The sequence below is a fragment of the Sceloporus occidentalis genome, unplaced genomic scaffold (assembly GCF_023333645.1).
Source record: "Sceloporus occidentalis isolate IW3139 unplaced genomic scaffold, rSceOcc1.0.p SCAF_30, whole genome shotgun sequence".
NCBI classification, from domain to species: Eukaryota; Metazoa; Chordata; class Lepidosauria; order Squamata; family Phrynosomatidae; genus Sceloporus; species Sceloporus occidentalis.
The window spans coordinates 2,722,997-2,736,942 of NW_028317010.1; the positions used below are offsets into that span (position 1 = coordinate 2,722,997).

Below are 13,946 nucleotides of genomic sequence, written 5' to 3' on the forward strand. Positions count from 1 at the left end.
ACATGCAGTATGACATATGAGCTCCTTTGCAGTCCAAGCAATTATTACAAAACATGAGATTGATTTGTGATGCACAAGCCATACATCAATCACAAGTTAGCGCATTGCAAAGATCTTAGTAGATTCTATGCTCCATGGTTCCATAGCAGCTTGTTGGGCAGGAGTCCTTGCCCCACATCATCAGCCTCTGTCCACCTAAATACATAACTGTCTGTGTTTCATTGAGAAATAGTTTCTGCCAATACCTTGTCTCTAATCAGTTGTGCACTGCTAATTTATATCTTTATTACAAAACATGGATTCATAGTACATAGTAGCAAGCACAGTCTGAGACATTTGTCACTTGTAACGTAAACGAGGTTTCTTCATAACAAGCGATGCAAACATGTGGCAGATGAAGTTATGCAAGTTTTATTTCGGTGTTCTTACAAAATAATTAAATTTGGATCCTGTGAATAAAAGTTCAGGTTGCATTTGTTTTAGATTAGTTTTTGGAGGTATTTATAGACATACACATTAAACTTTAAATCACATTTCCAATATTGTTTCCTTACTTAATGAGGCATTTTCTGACCCATTTCTTTCCAGCTTTTTGAAACAAATATGTCCTTGCTTTTAGCTTTTGTCACAATAAAACGACCTACGTAACAGCCATTGATCTGACCAACGCCGTCATCTCTACCCATTGACAAGAGCATAGACAGTGAACCTGAAGAAAGATAAAAAAAAAAAAATGGTACTAATGTATATATACACATACGCGTGCGCGCACACACCCTTATCAGCTAGTCAAATGTAATTGAAATTGCATTGGCCATTAAAAGTTCTCAATAGTTGCTAATCTATGTGGTTGAGCAGGGCCTGTCACCAGTTTTAGTCATGTCTTCACTACAAGCTGATGTATGGGGGTGCCTTTCCCTTATTAGCTTTAGATTTTTGGGGCTGCCAATATGCTGCATGTATGAAATTGGTACTCACTTATTTGTGGTTAAGTTGTGGAGCAAATAAAATTTCCCATTTTGCAGAAACATTAAGCTATTAATGCTTATGTCTGGTAATACATAAGTGCAGCACTCATTAGCAACAGACCCTAGGTTGATAGGGGTCCTAAAGGCCCCCATTTCATATTATTTATATTTTGTTAAACTTTCTAGTCTCAGCATGCAAGGGCATGCATGTGAAGTTGAGTTAACTGAACTGACTACTCCACTTCTTAGGGAGTTAGACCCACATGTTGGCATTTGTTCACACACACAAAGAACATGCAATATTTAATACCACTATTAGACAAAAGGCTGCAGTGAGACACATGGTAAAATACAATCTGGGAGTTTTCTAAATATATAAATATATCACAATGTTAATTGGTCTTTTTATTTCATTGTTTGTGGTGGATCAGTCATTGTACATCTTTGCTAAGTATGCTTTAATTGCAGCTTTATAGAAATATTTAAAAATGAAACATTCTAAGACATTCTAATAAGAAACATTGTGAATTAACTGTTCTGTTTCCTTGTCTTGAAGTCGGTTGTGGAAACTCTAGATGCAGTTTGATCATATACAATGTCACTATCATAGACATTTAAAAAAAAAAAAAAAAAAGTAGCTAATGACTAACAGACAAAACACTAAATGTTAGATTTCTGGCCCAAAGAGACAATTCCATAGTTTATACATTTTGAAAAATAAAATAAAAATAAACCTAAAACATTCAATATAAAAAAAAAATATATGTTCAATATAAACAGTTAATGATGTCCCTCATACCTGGTTTCAAAGGTTTAAGAGGCTTATCCCTTAGGCTGTTGAGAATGTTGGTCACAGCAATTTTGGCATGCAAGCCAGCAAGGTATGCCATCTTGGGTCCTTTTAGATTGGCACAGTCACCAACTGCATAAATATTTGGATGTCCATCCACCTGTAGGAATTCATTAACTATAAGGGAACCATCACTGGCAACTTTGTCACCTGAAACAGAAAATAATAGGTCAGAATTCTGTTTAGGGGATATATTCTTAAAGTAATCATAAGCTCTATGTAGGAGGGATCAGGGATATTATATTATATTATATTCTTAAAAGAATAAGTAAAACATGGTCTGGAAATTATGGGTTACGTTTTCTTACATTATGCATGCAACAACAGACATTAGAAGTCATAATACTCTTACCTAAAGCATTACTGTAGCAAGAGGAATTGATCTTCAGTCCTGTGCAGCAAATTACTAGGTTAGTGCTGATGACATCTGGATCCTTGTCCAGTTGCAATTCTATGTTCTCGAGAGCTACATTCAAAGTTACCTTATCCAGATTGGTGACTTTCTGTGCTGTTTAAAAAACAGGAAGTGGATTGGGATTTAATTCATTCTGCATAAAAAAGCATACATTAATTTTGGTGTTGTGTTATATAATCTTTGTTATTAGACCTTAGGGTGTGTCCTTCCATAGCTGTCAACTGCTACTATTGGGAACCCTTCATCCTACTTTAAATCCAAATGTACTCTTCTAGGGAAGAAGGTAGCAACATTGTACCCGGACACCATTTTAAATGGCAAGGTATGTGGAAGTACGGGGTACAAGGTTTTGTAACTCTGGGAAATGTCCATCATGTATCATATTGTACAATATCGATTTTGAGTACTTTGAAAAACTGAATTTGGGCTACAATAGGAACATATGACTCACATTATCAACTGTGGTATATTTACCCCAGGTGCTGCATAAGGCCTGACTGAGGACAATGCCCCCAGCCACCATCCACACTGCAGACATCTTGTTCCGGCACTCCATGTCTTAAGAGCATGCATCGTCTTTACAGTATCCTATAAAGGCTGATGGCTTTGCGTAGTGTTCCTTAGTGTAAATTGGCTGAATGGAAAGATCAGAGATCTCCCTTATAACCGGCCCATTAAGCAAAGGACCAGCAGGAAGCCTAATTAGCTAAATTTTCCAGCAGAGACACTTCTGCTTCCGTATGCCTAGTAATCCCAGGCCAGAATACATGACCGATTATGAACATTTAGCTATGTTCAGTCCTCCTTGAGGTTTTGTGCTGAGGGATTAAGATATAATCAACGACTTGTTCTCTTGCATTAAACACCTTTTGTTATGTTACATTACATATATCAACATGGCACATCTACCTTCTTGGAAGTTTTTTTTTTTAATAATGGTTACATGAAAGAGATTTAACATTGCTAAAACTTCATGGCTTTAAAAAAATAAGATATAAATTAAAATTGTCTGAAGATCTATGTAAGGTGTTGTGATTTACATAAACAATTAAGCAACATCATACCCAATACTAGCTTCACCCCTTTTCTTAATAGGATCTCCTTTACAGATTGCCTGACACTAGGCTGCAGATCTGCATCCGCTAATGCAACCTTGGAATGGATCAAAGTAACCTACATGGGCAAAACAAAGAGTTACGCTTTAAACAAGATGCTGTTATGTCCACAAAATAATGTAAAAAATGTGAAAACATCTCTCCCCCCATCTACAAAATGCACGGAAACCAGGGTAAAAGTAGATATTAATTCCAATGTAAATACAGCATGTGTACCTTGAATGGGTCTTTAAATTAGCTGTCAGAAGATGCATGTTGGCCGATTTGATTTAGGATAATCAAAGTGGGATTCGTGTATGTTATAGTTTTCTTATATTTTTATGTCAATAACAAAATATATCAGATCCCGGTCAGATTTGACTTCACCTGGGGCATAAACTACTGACATTGTTCCTCGTGAACAATAAAAATGAACAATGAAGAAAAACTAACTAAAACCAGGGTATGGGTAGTAAGTGGAGTTTAAATGCGCTTGCAGGGTGCACACCCTCATACCCTCTCTGAACTTCTAAATAACATTCCTAGTCTTACTTAAGGATGTCTGTACATCAGGAATTTAAACTATAGGTCATATTAGGTTTACATGCACCTAATCCTTTTTGGTGCTACCTCTGATTTTGTATTTTTTCAATTCTTTTAATTTTACAAAGAAGCAGAAAGTATAAAATGACAAATATGTGAATATATTTTAGAATTTTCATTAAGATAGCTTTTATCATGGCCTTTTAAACAATTAAATAATGCAAGCTTGGAGGGCAATTCCAAAGTTGCCAGCGAAAAACAGCACATAATGTGGCATGGATTTCTAAATTGGTGTAAGTGTACATAAAATCACAGTTAATTAGTTTTTTCATCTAAATATTTTGTCCAGGTGACCCATATTTCCTTGTTGGGAAGAAGAAACCACTTTCCATTTTGTTCTGATAATCAATTTGATTCATAACTTCCGGACAGCTTATTGGATCAGACTTCTTCCAATTTCTTGCTATACTGAGTGTTACTGCTATCAAGATTTGAGTAAGGAAGGCCTTGTGTCTTTTATTGTAGTTTGATAAATCCATATTGAACAAAAACAATTGGGGAGTTATTTCAGATATATCTGAAAAGAGTTTATTTACAAAAGCTTTCAAATAACTTTTCAAAGGAGTTAAAAGGTCACACTCCCACCAAATATGAAGAATATGTCCCGTTTTACTTAAGCATCGCCAACAGTTATCAGAAAGTGTAGTGTTTTCAACGTTGTGGGTACCATATACCACTGATTTGTGATTAGTTTATAGTGCAGTTTGATACAATGTAAGTTCTTTCTAATAAGATATATACTCTGTTGCCACTACCCTATAGGTAGGTGCTACCTCTGTTTTGTTTTGGGCTTCCATCACAACCAGTGACATGAATCACAGCAGAACATACTAAAATATAGTAACGCAGATGAGTTGGTAGCCAGTCTTACCAAAAGTAGGATATATTATTATCTTAAAAGCATTCAAACCATTTTTGATAGAAGGGATGGGCATCTGAAATAGTATTTATTCAAATACGTGCTAAATTACAATTCTAATACATTTTTTACCTCTTTTTCTGGATAGTCTGTTTTGATCTCTGCAGCCATCTCAACTCCAGCTGAACCGCCGCCTACTACCACCACACGTTTAGCCTTTTGCATCTTAAAAGCATTCAAACAAAATAATTAGTGCTACAATTTATGTCAGTGAGGTGTGCTCATCTGTCTTGCTAATGGCATCAAACGTATTATGATTCATTGTGGCCAATACAGGAGCAGAGGGATAGACTTGGGTCAGAGGTGAGGGTTTTTCCTTAAAGCAAACCTCTGGTGAGGTTTTTACTAGACTTGTGCATTCGTCTTCGGGCGAAGACACGCCGAAGAGAAGACAGCGGCGGTAAAACGTAGGCGAAGACGAAGACACACACCACGAAGATCTTCGTGATCGTCTTCGTCTACCATTCTCCCCCCCCCTTCTAACTTACCTTGTCTTCGTGGCATCGCGGCAGTTCCCGGAAGTGGAAATCCGCAGGTTCGCCGTCACGGGTTATAGGGCAGTGCGAATGAGCCTATTGGTCGCCTACAGGTTGATGCCAGAGGAAGACCCTGCAGGTGACCAATAGGCTCATCCCACTGGTCTCCCTCCCTGTTCAATTAGTTAGTCTGTGCCAGGTTAAATGTCCGTACGAGCGACCAATAAAGTCGCTCGTACGGACATTTAACTAATTGAACAGGGAGGGAGACCAGTGGAATGTGCCGGATAACTTACGGCACCAGGAGTTTAACAGTCTGTACGAGCGACCCTATTGGTCTCCAGCAGGGGGCTGGATGGCAGACGAGCCCCCTGCTGACGACCAATAGAGTTGCTCATACGTACATTTAAACTCCTGGCGCCAGAGCTGCGTTAACCCCGTATTAACCCCTTAACCGGGGAAACGAAGAAAAACCGAACACGAAGAATGTCCACGAATATTCGCCCGAAGAGAAGACGGGAATGGGCGAATATTCGCGGAATACGAAGATTTTTTCCCCCCCCGAAGACGAACACGAAGAGCCCCCTGGTGCCCAAGTCTAGTTTTTACCCCCAGTAGCATGTGAGTGCAGGGATAGCAAACCTAAAGAAACGTAGCGGCCATAGTTCTGGACTCCAGTGATTCTAAGTCAGCTGATAGGAGTCTAAGGTTTCACTTTATAATATAAACAGATTCCGTAAAACATAAATATCCACAGATGTACAACACGTTCTATGTAAGGATAACTAGGTGGTTATCATATCTCCCGAGACCCTTTGCACCTGCTCCCCGATCTTAAGTTTCAGTTGCCATGGCAATCCAATAGGGAGACATATAATTAACCAGGTAAGGATTGTAGTAGTATTATTTTCTCATCTACACAGTATAACTTTGTGACACCTTCCATTCTAAATTCAGGACCCCCACTAAATTTGTAGTTATTATTATTATTATGTTTCTCTCACTAAAGTTTTCAGTAGATGAGCTCAAATAAAGATACACTGAGTTATCATTAACGTGACCATCTCTAGAATTGGTGAGAGTTCACACCGAATACAGGATTTACGTTTAGAACTGATAATGAAATTGTCAGGAAATTGGAAATTAGTAACTGTGGTGGTTTTAAATAAAAATAAAAAAAGTTAAATATTTCCGAACAAAGGCAACATCCATATCAGTACGTCTGCTTAGTGGTATATTACATCCTAGGTGTGTTGAGTCCCTGAAGCAGAGCCAGTAAAATTGTAGTTGTCCCTAAGGAATTCATGCTGGCTGACACGGTACATTTCAAACCATGCAGAAAATCAATGAGCAACGCATCGGTTTCCAATGATAAAGAATACAGTCATGTAAAATAATTAAGAGGTATTTTCCCCAAAAATAGATCACTCTAAATTATTATTTATTGATTTATATAGTGCCATCATATTCTTCAAAGCTGTACAAAGGGTAAAATATAAAATTAACCCTAGAAATACATCTTAGTGCTGCATTTCAAGGACACCAGTGTCTTTGCTTACAACCCAGCTAGTGATTTACATTAGCTCATGTGCATGGATATGGTACGGAAAAAGGTTTAAGTACTGAATTCAGTACATATATCGTATTTGCTCAAGTATAAGACGAAGTGGTTTTCAGAGAAAATGCTTATATTTGAGGTCATTTTATAATCTGACCTGAAATAGAGGTCTGACTAGAAGACTAAGATCCACCGCTGCAGGGGACCTGGATCCTCCTCTCTGGCAGTCGGTGCACAGACAACCTCCACTGCTGCCCAGCATTTCTGCCGTGGGCTTCTATGACGGAGCGCCGGCATCACATGACCTTCTGGAGCTCCACCATAGAAGCCCTGGCGGAAATGTCGGGTAGCAGCAAAGGTTGTCTACGCACACCATGCAAGCGTTCGATGGTTGCCCCCACTAGACACCAGGAAGTCTGAAGCACGGGGAGAAGTCTTGGGATGCATTGCTTTTTCTTTTTTTCCTAAATAAATATTCACATTTTCAGGTTGTTTTATAATTGAGAAAATACGATACCTTACCCATACAATAATAGACTTGGACACTCGATGCCTGTACATTCAGTACATATACCTTATCCATACCAGAATAGACTAACCACTGAATGCCTTCAAGCAAGTGAAACAACTAAGCCTATCCATGGAGCAATAGCCAAAAATCAGGAGGAGGAGCTGCAACAACAAATTTCATTATCTATTAGTTGAATCGATTTTTATCGCTCTGAAAAATACCCCATGTTTTATAATCCGTTTCATTCAGTGTGACTCACAGCAGTTACTATTTACAGTCCCTCCCTGTATGCTGATGATTGGCCCCGCCCATTTCCTATAGCGCCCACATGGCTCAGCAATTCATCTAACTGTGAGTATAAAATTAATATTTGTGTTTCTGAAAGTTAGGGGAGGTGGTGGTTAATTTAGGGACAGTTATGGTTGATAGGGTGTTTAGGGTTAATTTGGGGGCAGCTGTGGTTATTGGGGTCTTAAGGGTTAATTTAATGCTGAGGACTGAGGGTTAATTTAATTAGGTTAACTTAAGGTGCAGTTAGGTAAAGGGGGGCTAACTAAGGGGAATCTAAATCCTGGGGGGGCAGTGAAGATTAATCCAGTACTTATTTATAAAATTATTGTGTCAGTGTGATGTGAACGAGTCCGGGTAATCTATGAGGGCACTATGGCATATCTGGGGGGTATAAGGCATATCTGGGAAGGACAAAGTGACATAACTGGGGCTATAAGGCATATCAGGGGGGCACAGTGGCATATCAGGGGATATAAGGCATTTGTGGGAGGCAGTGTGGCAAGCATGGGCTCTGATGTGCATATCTGGGTGGGCAGGTTGGGAAATAAAAACAAGAAATGCATTTTTATAAAAGTTTTTTTTATTATGCCATTTGTTTTTAACATCCAGTTAAAGATTAACATTTATTTTTTTATCCGATTATGAAAATAATCTTTGTTGCAGCCCTAATCAGGAGCCTGATTTCATTTTGTTTAGAATATCACCACCAGGTGGCAAATGCCTAAATGCAAGTATTTAATTCAAACAGTCAGTTACTTTTATTGGCTAGGGTAGGCCACCAGGTGTCAGAATTGTACATTTTAGGTTATACAGGTAAGTTGCTCATTCCATGACACACAGGTCTGAATATTCTTTGTGTTAAGTGTCCCTGTATCAGGTGCATTTGTCATTTTTGAACACCATTTTAACCATACTAAAAAGGAGATCAACTGAACCCCAACCCATGCATTAAAGCAGGAGAATATAAATACTTTTCTATGCATAACTGTTATGTTAACTGACAATGCCATTGTTGACCCTCCATAAGGCATACAGGGCCGGCCCGACAATGGAGCCGAGTGGGGCAACCGCTCCAGGCGGCACTTTTCAAGGGGCGGCACTTTGCCGAGCGGGTGCTGTCAGTACCCGCTCAGCGCCCCGCTCTCTCTCCTCGCCGCAGGACTGCTGAAAGGCAAGTACAAGGGGGGGGGTAAGGGTAGATAAGGGGGGGGCGGCATTTTAAAATTCGCCCCAGGCGGCATTTTGCCTTGGGCAGGCCCTGAATGCATAGTTAATGCAAAGATAGAAAATTGATCATCTCTTTGCAATTTGTCTATAAGTCCCTGTTTAGTAAACCGGACCTATTGAGTGCTTGACTGTGTAATACATTATATTCAACTTATGTTCAATGTCCTTCTGTCCCTGGAGAGAGTTATCAACATCTTTTTGACATTTTTACAATAGCTCACCTCTTTGACAAGATCTTCATACATCTGAATTGCTGAATCTTTGGACAAAGTTTGGGTGAATTTTCCAGGGAAAGGGCCATCACTCCCAGTTGCAATAATGATGTGGGAAAAATGAAGCTCCTAAGGAAGCAAAATTTAAAGGGCAATTGATGTTTAATTACAAGTTTATGATAAAGCACACAAAGATTCCATAGAGCTATTAAATGCCACTATTATTATTACTTATGGCTTTATAAAGCACCATCATATTCTGTAGCATGTTATCATCATTATTATTATCTTTTATTTATATAGCGCCAAAATTTACACAGCGCTTAATAAACATTTATTACATGGAATAAAGCATAATTTTCACCAAATCTGTAATTTTATTAATTTAAAAATATGTTAAAAGATCACATTACAGTAACATATGATCAATTTTAAAAATCTTAAAAAAACAGTAACAAAAAGGTAATGATCATTAGCAGAACATAAGCATCGCATTCTACTTGAAGGATATATCATATAAAATAACTGTTCTTATCTTTAAGTTTTGGGGGGTGTATATATATATATATATATATACACATATACATATACATACATACCCCCCCCATACATTTTGCCCATTTTCTGCCCTCTCAACCTTTACTTTACAGGCTACAGGTATGTCTAGTATAATATATGAAAATGAAAATCCATATCCAGGAATATTACCATGCAGTCTTCGACTCACATCATTCATATCCTACACTTATTACATCCCACAATTCCTCGCACCACTATTACAACTATAACACATTTGCTTTTATTCCCTCTTATCATACTATTGAAATTATTCTGCAACCTGTATTTTTACATTTTGTATTCAAAACTCTTAACAGTATATTCTAATTAAAGTGCACTTTGTAGCTTCATAATTTTGCTTATACATTTGCTTTAAAAGTTGAAATAAAGTATATCTGTCCTAAAATAAGTAATTACATAAATAGCTATGAAAGGGGCATTAGGATTCTTACCTCATTATTCTCTAGCAGAATGTAATGGTTCTGTAGATTTATGCCTGTCACCTTGCCTTGTTTAAAACTGCCTTGGAAGCTGTCTTCATAGGAGATAAAAGTTTTTCTTGCAAAACCTGTTAAGCAAAGAAAGAAAGAAAAATTAGATACTTACACGCACAGGGATCTGTGGCCCCAAAACAATGCGTATGTATAGATCACTAGTTTGTAAGATTGTGTGAGCTGGGTGCGCTGGGTGAGCTTTTGGTTTCTGTAAATCCAAATTGTTATCTGGCGTACTACTTGTCAAGTCCTGCTTACAGTGCTAAATATGATGGTTCTATATAAATCAGTAAATAAGAATAGTTGTGATTGAAACCAGAGTTGCAAGGGTTAAATCGTGTCTGTTGTCACTGGTTATCCCTCTTCCATGACCCGGCAAAGTATCTCTATTGACCGCTGCCATGTGGAAGTATTCGTAAACCTCTTTGTAAAGCAGTGCATCCCAACAAGAACCAGCCATAACCTGGTTATGGAGCATAGCAACCTGAATGATAAAGCCTGCACCCATAGGGCAGGGTGTCATGAGGTTGTGGGGGCAAATATAGGTCAAGTTATCAATAGATAGTATAGGCTAGATAGGTCACCAAAAGGTCAAGTAGTTATATAAAATTAAAAAAAATGAGTTTATGTAAGCTGATTTTGATTTGCGCCTGCACTAGCGCTTTGCCGCATTTTTTTAGGTGTCTCACGCTGCGCTATTGGTGGGAAACTCAACTATAAATAGAGGCGTTTTTGAGGGGCTTGTCTCTTTACCTGGCGAACCGCTGAGCTATCTGCACTGACCTTGAGTTTGGTGAGCTGTGGCGAGGTTGGTAAGCCGAAGACGCCATGGAAGAATTAATGAAGATATATATATGTTTAAGTTCATTATGGTTCATGTCCCTTACAACCTCATGATTTACTAGGCAAAACACAAGCTTTTATGTGGAGCAGATCAATGGGTCAAACTAGCCAATGGGTATTAAAGATTCACACACCACAATCAATTAACTGCAGTGTGTTAACACAATGGCCAAAGGGCAGGAATAAGGTGGCCAATGAAGAAATGGCCTACTTTCATCGGAAACCAGCGAGAAGGGTACCTACCTTCTCCATGCCAAATCCAGGAGGCACCTACTCTCATTGTACAAAGGACAGTGGCACATGCAGCCCCGCATAGCCTCATATGTATGCAGCTGACGTATGTTGACCCCTAGGGGACACCCTTTCCATATCTGAGTAAACTTGCTCCCTTTGTTTGGGCTTTCAAAGCAGGTAGGGAGCAATAAAATTATGCCTATAACCTGTTCAGTCGATGAACAAGCAACAAAAATAGCAGAATACCAGAACAGCAAGACGTACCACTTTCTACTGAAGCACGAAGGGCAGCTACGTTATGGTGAAAGGCATCTTTCATGTCAACGAGAACAAATGGGATTCCATTGGACTTCAGCTCACTGGCTGCAGCTATACCTGCAAATCCACCACCTACAATTACCACTCTAACCGACTCATCTACGGATAACGTGGATCCCATCTTTGCTGTAAGAATGCCTGGAAAGAAAAACAAACATAAAGGTCAGCCTCTGCATATCATCTCAACAGGAACAACTGTACATGCAAAAAGATTAAATGTGATCCATCAATAACTAATAATAGTTCTAAAGTGACACTTGAGCCATAATATGCACTTTAATGCATATGATAGCTGTGTCCCATATAATTATATATATATATATATATATATATATAAATATGCGATTCCCTTTAACGCAGTGGCCCAGCAATAATTCCAGGGGGGCTAATGAGACCCTCCATGAGTGCATATGTAGGAAATGCTGAATTGATTTTAACGGGGGTGCTTTCCTGCCAGCGATTGACTGCTTCCATGAAAATGGGGACGGGGGTTCTTTGGCTTGTAGCATCTCTTAGGTAAGTTACTTAATAATAATAATAATTATTATTATTTTTACTGATTAAACAATGCATTTTGAAGCACATTGGTTGTTGGTGAGGCTGTACAGTATGGGACTAGACTGTTTCTTTAATGTTTGTACATATCTTTGTTTTAACAAGAATTATATAACGGAATTGAATTATATAATTGTGAATAATTATACTGTTTGCCCTGCAAAGACCTACTAGGTTAGCCCTGTATAATGTATCGTTAAATCAGATTCCTGTTAAGTTATTTCGCTGACTATACTATACCTTTTCACAGGAGAAACTAGCCGGGGTTGACCCATCACAACGCTTTATGAAATCTGGGAATTAAAATGTAAACCTCAAAATTGTGCTTTAGTGAATAGAGCTTATAGTTGTTGTTGTAAAATGCTATAATATTGTCAACAGAAACTGATTTGAAGCGCTCCTCCCATCAGCACAGGTGGGTCAATAAGAACAAAGCACTTCACCTGGCTGAAAACATGAACCTATGAGACCTCTACATGGCACGGGCCCCCATGAACCTCTTTATTGCAGCTGTTGTCATTTCTATGACATTTCCCTAAGACTTATCTGGGTTCTTCTACCCCCCCTCTTTGTACTAAAAAGCATTAGCACGGATGTATCAAAGTGATTGACCCAAAAAGTTGTCATTAGAATGAAAGACCTCGAATGGGATACGGGAGTGGATTTGATCCCCACTGGTAAGTTACTTTCCACTTCAAACTAACCAATTTCTGAAACACAGAAGCATATAATTTGATGACAGATAAGAATAATTTGGGCCCATCTAGACACCTTGTTTTCCTGATAAAAAGACTCAAACCATAATCCGTACTTGATCTCATTTTATATTCAGCAGTCCCATATGCCTATCCTACGCAAGTTTAAATTCCCTCGCTGTATTAGCCTTTACCACTTCTGCCGGGAAGTTGTTCCCTTTATCCACCACCCTCTAACATCTAAAGTGCAAGCAATATGCACTGGTTTCTGGGACAGAACCCTCCACCACTGGGGTCCCTGAAGAGGCCTGAGAACCAGCCTCCTCCCTACCGACCGTAGGCCCTGGCCTTGTAAAGACTTCTCTGTGTCGTTACAGGGGGTCAGTTTCTACTGATTTTCCCCCTTTTTTCAGGTTTTACCATATATTCTTAATATTAGAGGCTCTTAGGACTGTGGAGCTGATATTGATTTGGGATTGGTCCTGTACTTTGCCAACACAGATGATATTTTTCAATTGTTTATTGTATATCAGAACTTTTCTCTGTGTCTCCCCATGTTTTCAGCTACCCCTAGAAGTATATTGTCTTATCACGTGCTAAGGGGATTACATCTGCAGGATGCAACAGGGAGTGACAAGCCATTGTTTCAGTTTGATGTCCCCCCTCCCTGTTTCTACAACTACAGACATTAACCCCGGCCAAACCATCCATATACCTGGAACTGATTTCAGGCAGTAATAGATAGTGGAGGTGGGGACCCTATTGTCTCTGCAGCCAGATGAAGGGGGCGGTAATTGTATCCCAATATCTTGATTTATGTTAATGTTCACATTGCTGACTATATCCAGCCATGTGTGTGAAAGATAAAGCAGTCTGGACTTTAATGTAAAATAACGAATCCTATAAAATCATTACACTTTACCTGTGAAAATGTAGTTTTAAGAGGAAACGTAATGTGAAGGACGCTAGCCTGCCACACCGTACCATGCCAATGAAATACATTTCTTTCTGATATTTGCACGTGAAGGCTAATCAGATCTTCTTTACATAATGTTCAATTAAATTCCCCCTAAACAGCTTCGGTCCAGGTGTTCTTACCTTCAGGTGAGTGTGAGATTACTCTTC

The 13,946-nt window shown here is 38.8% G+C and overlaps 1 protein-coding gene across 1 annotated transcript; it reads right to left on the reverse strand.

The window, feature by feature from the left end:
* Positions 1-554: 554 nt before the first annotated feature.
* Positions 555-11,692, reverse strand: LOC149298903 (ferroptosis suppressor protein 1-like). Its single transcript, XM_089486762.1, has 8 exons — positions 11,518-11,692; positions 10,135-10,250; positions 9,134-9,253; positions 4,922-5,014; positions 3,298-3,406; positions 2,171-2,326; positions 1,768-1,968; positions 555-709 (listed from the first exon to the last, which is right to left on the reverse strand). The coding sequence occupies exons 1-8, from the start codon at positions 11,690-11,692 to the stop codon at positions 555-557; spliced, it is 1,125 nt and encodes a 374-aa protein (XP_089342888.1).
* Positions 11,693-13,946: the final 2,254 nt, after the last annotated feature.

Excerpts from the sequence above, each read along its gene's own strand:
- LOC149298903 (XM_089486762.1), bottom strand. The coding sequence starts at position 11,692 with ATGGGATCCACGTTATCCGTAGATGAGTCGGTTAGAGTGGTAATTGTA. Across the intron at positions 10,251-11,517 it reads TCGTGCTTCAGTAGAAAGTG|GTTTTGCAAGAAAAACTTTT; the intron begins GTACGTCTTGCT and ends TTTGCTTAACAG. Across the intron at positions 710-1,767 it reads TCTTAAACCTTTGAAACCAG|GTTCACTGTCTATGCTCTTG; the intron begins GTATGAGGGACA and ends ATCTTTCTTCAG.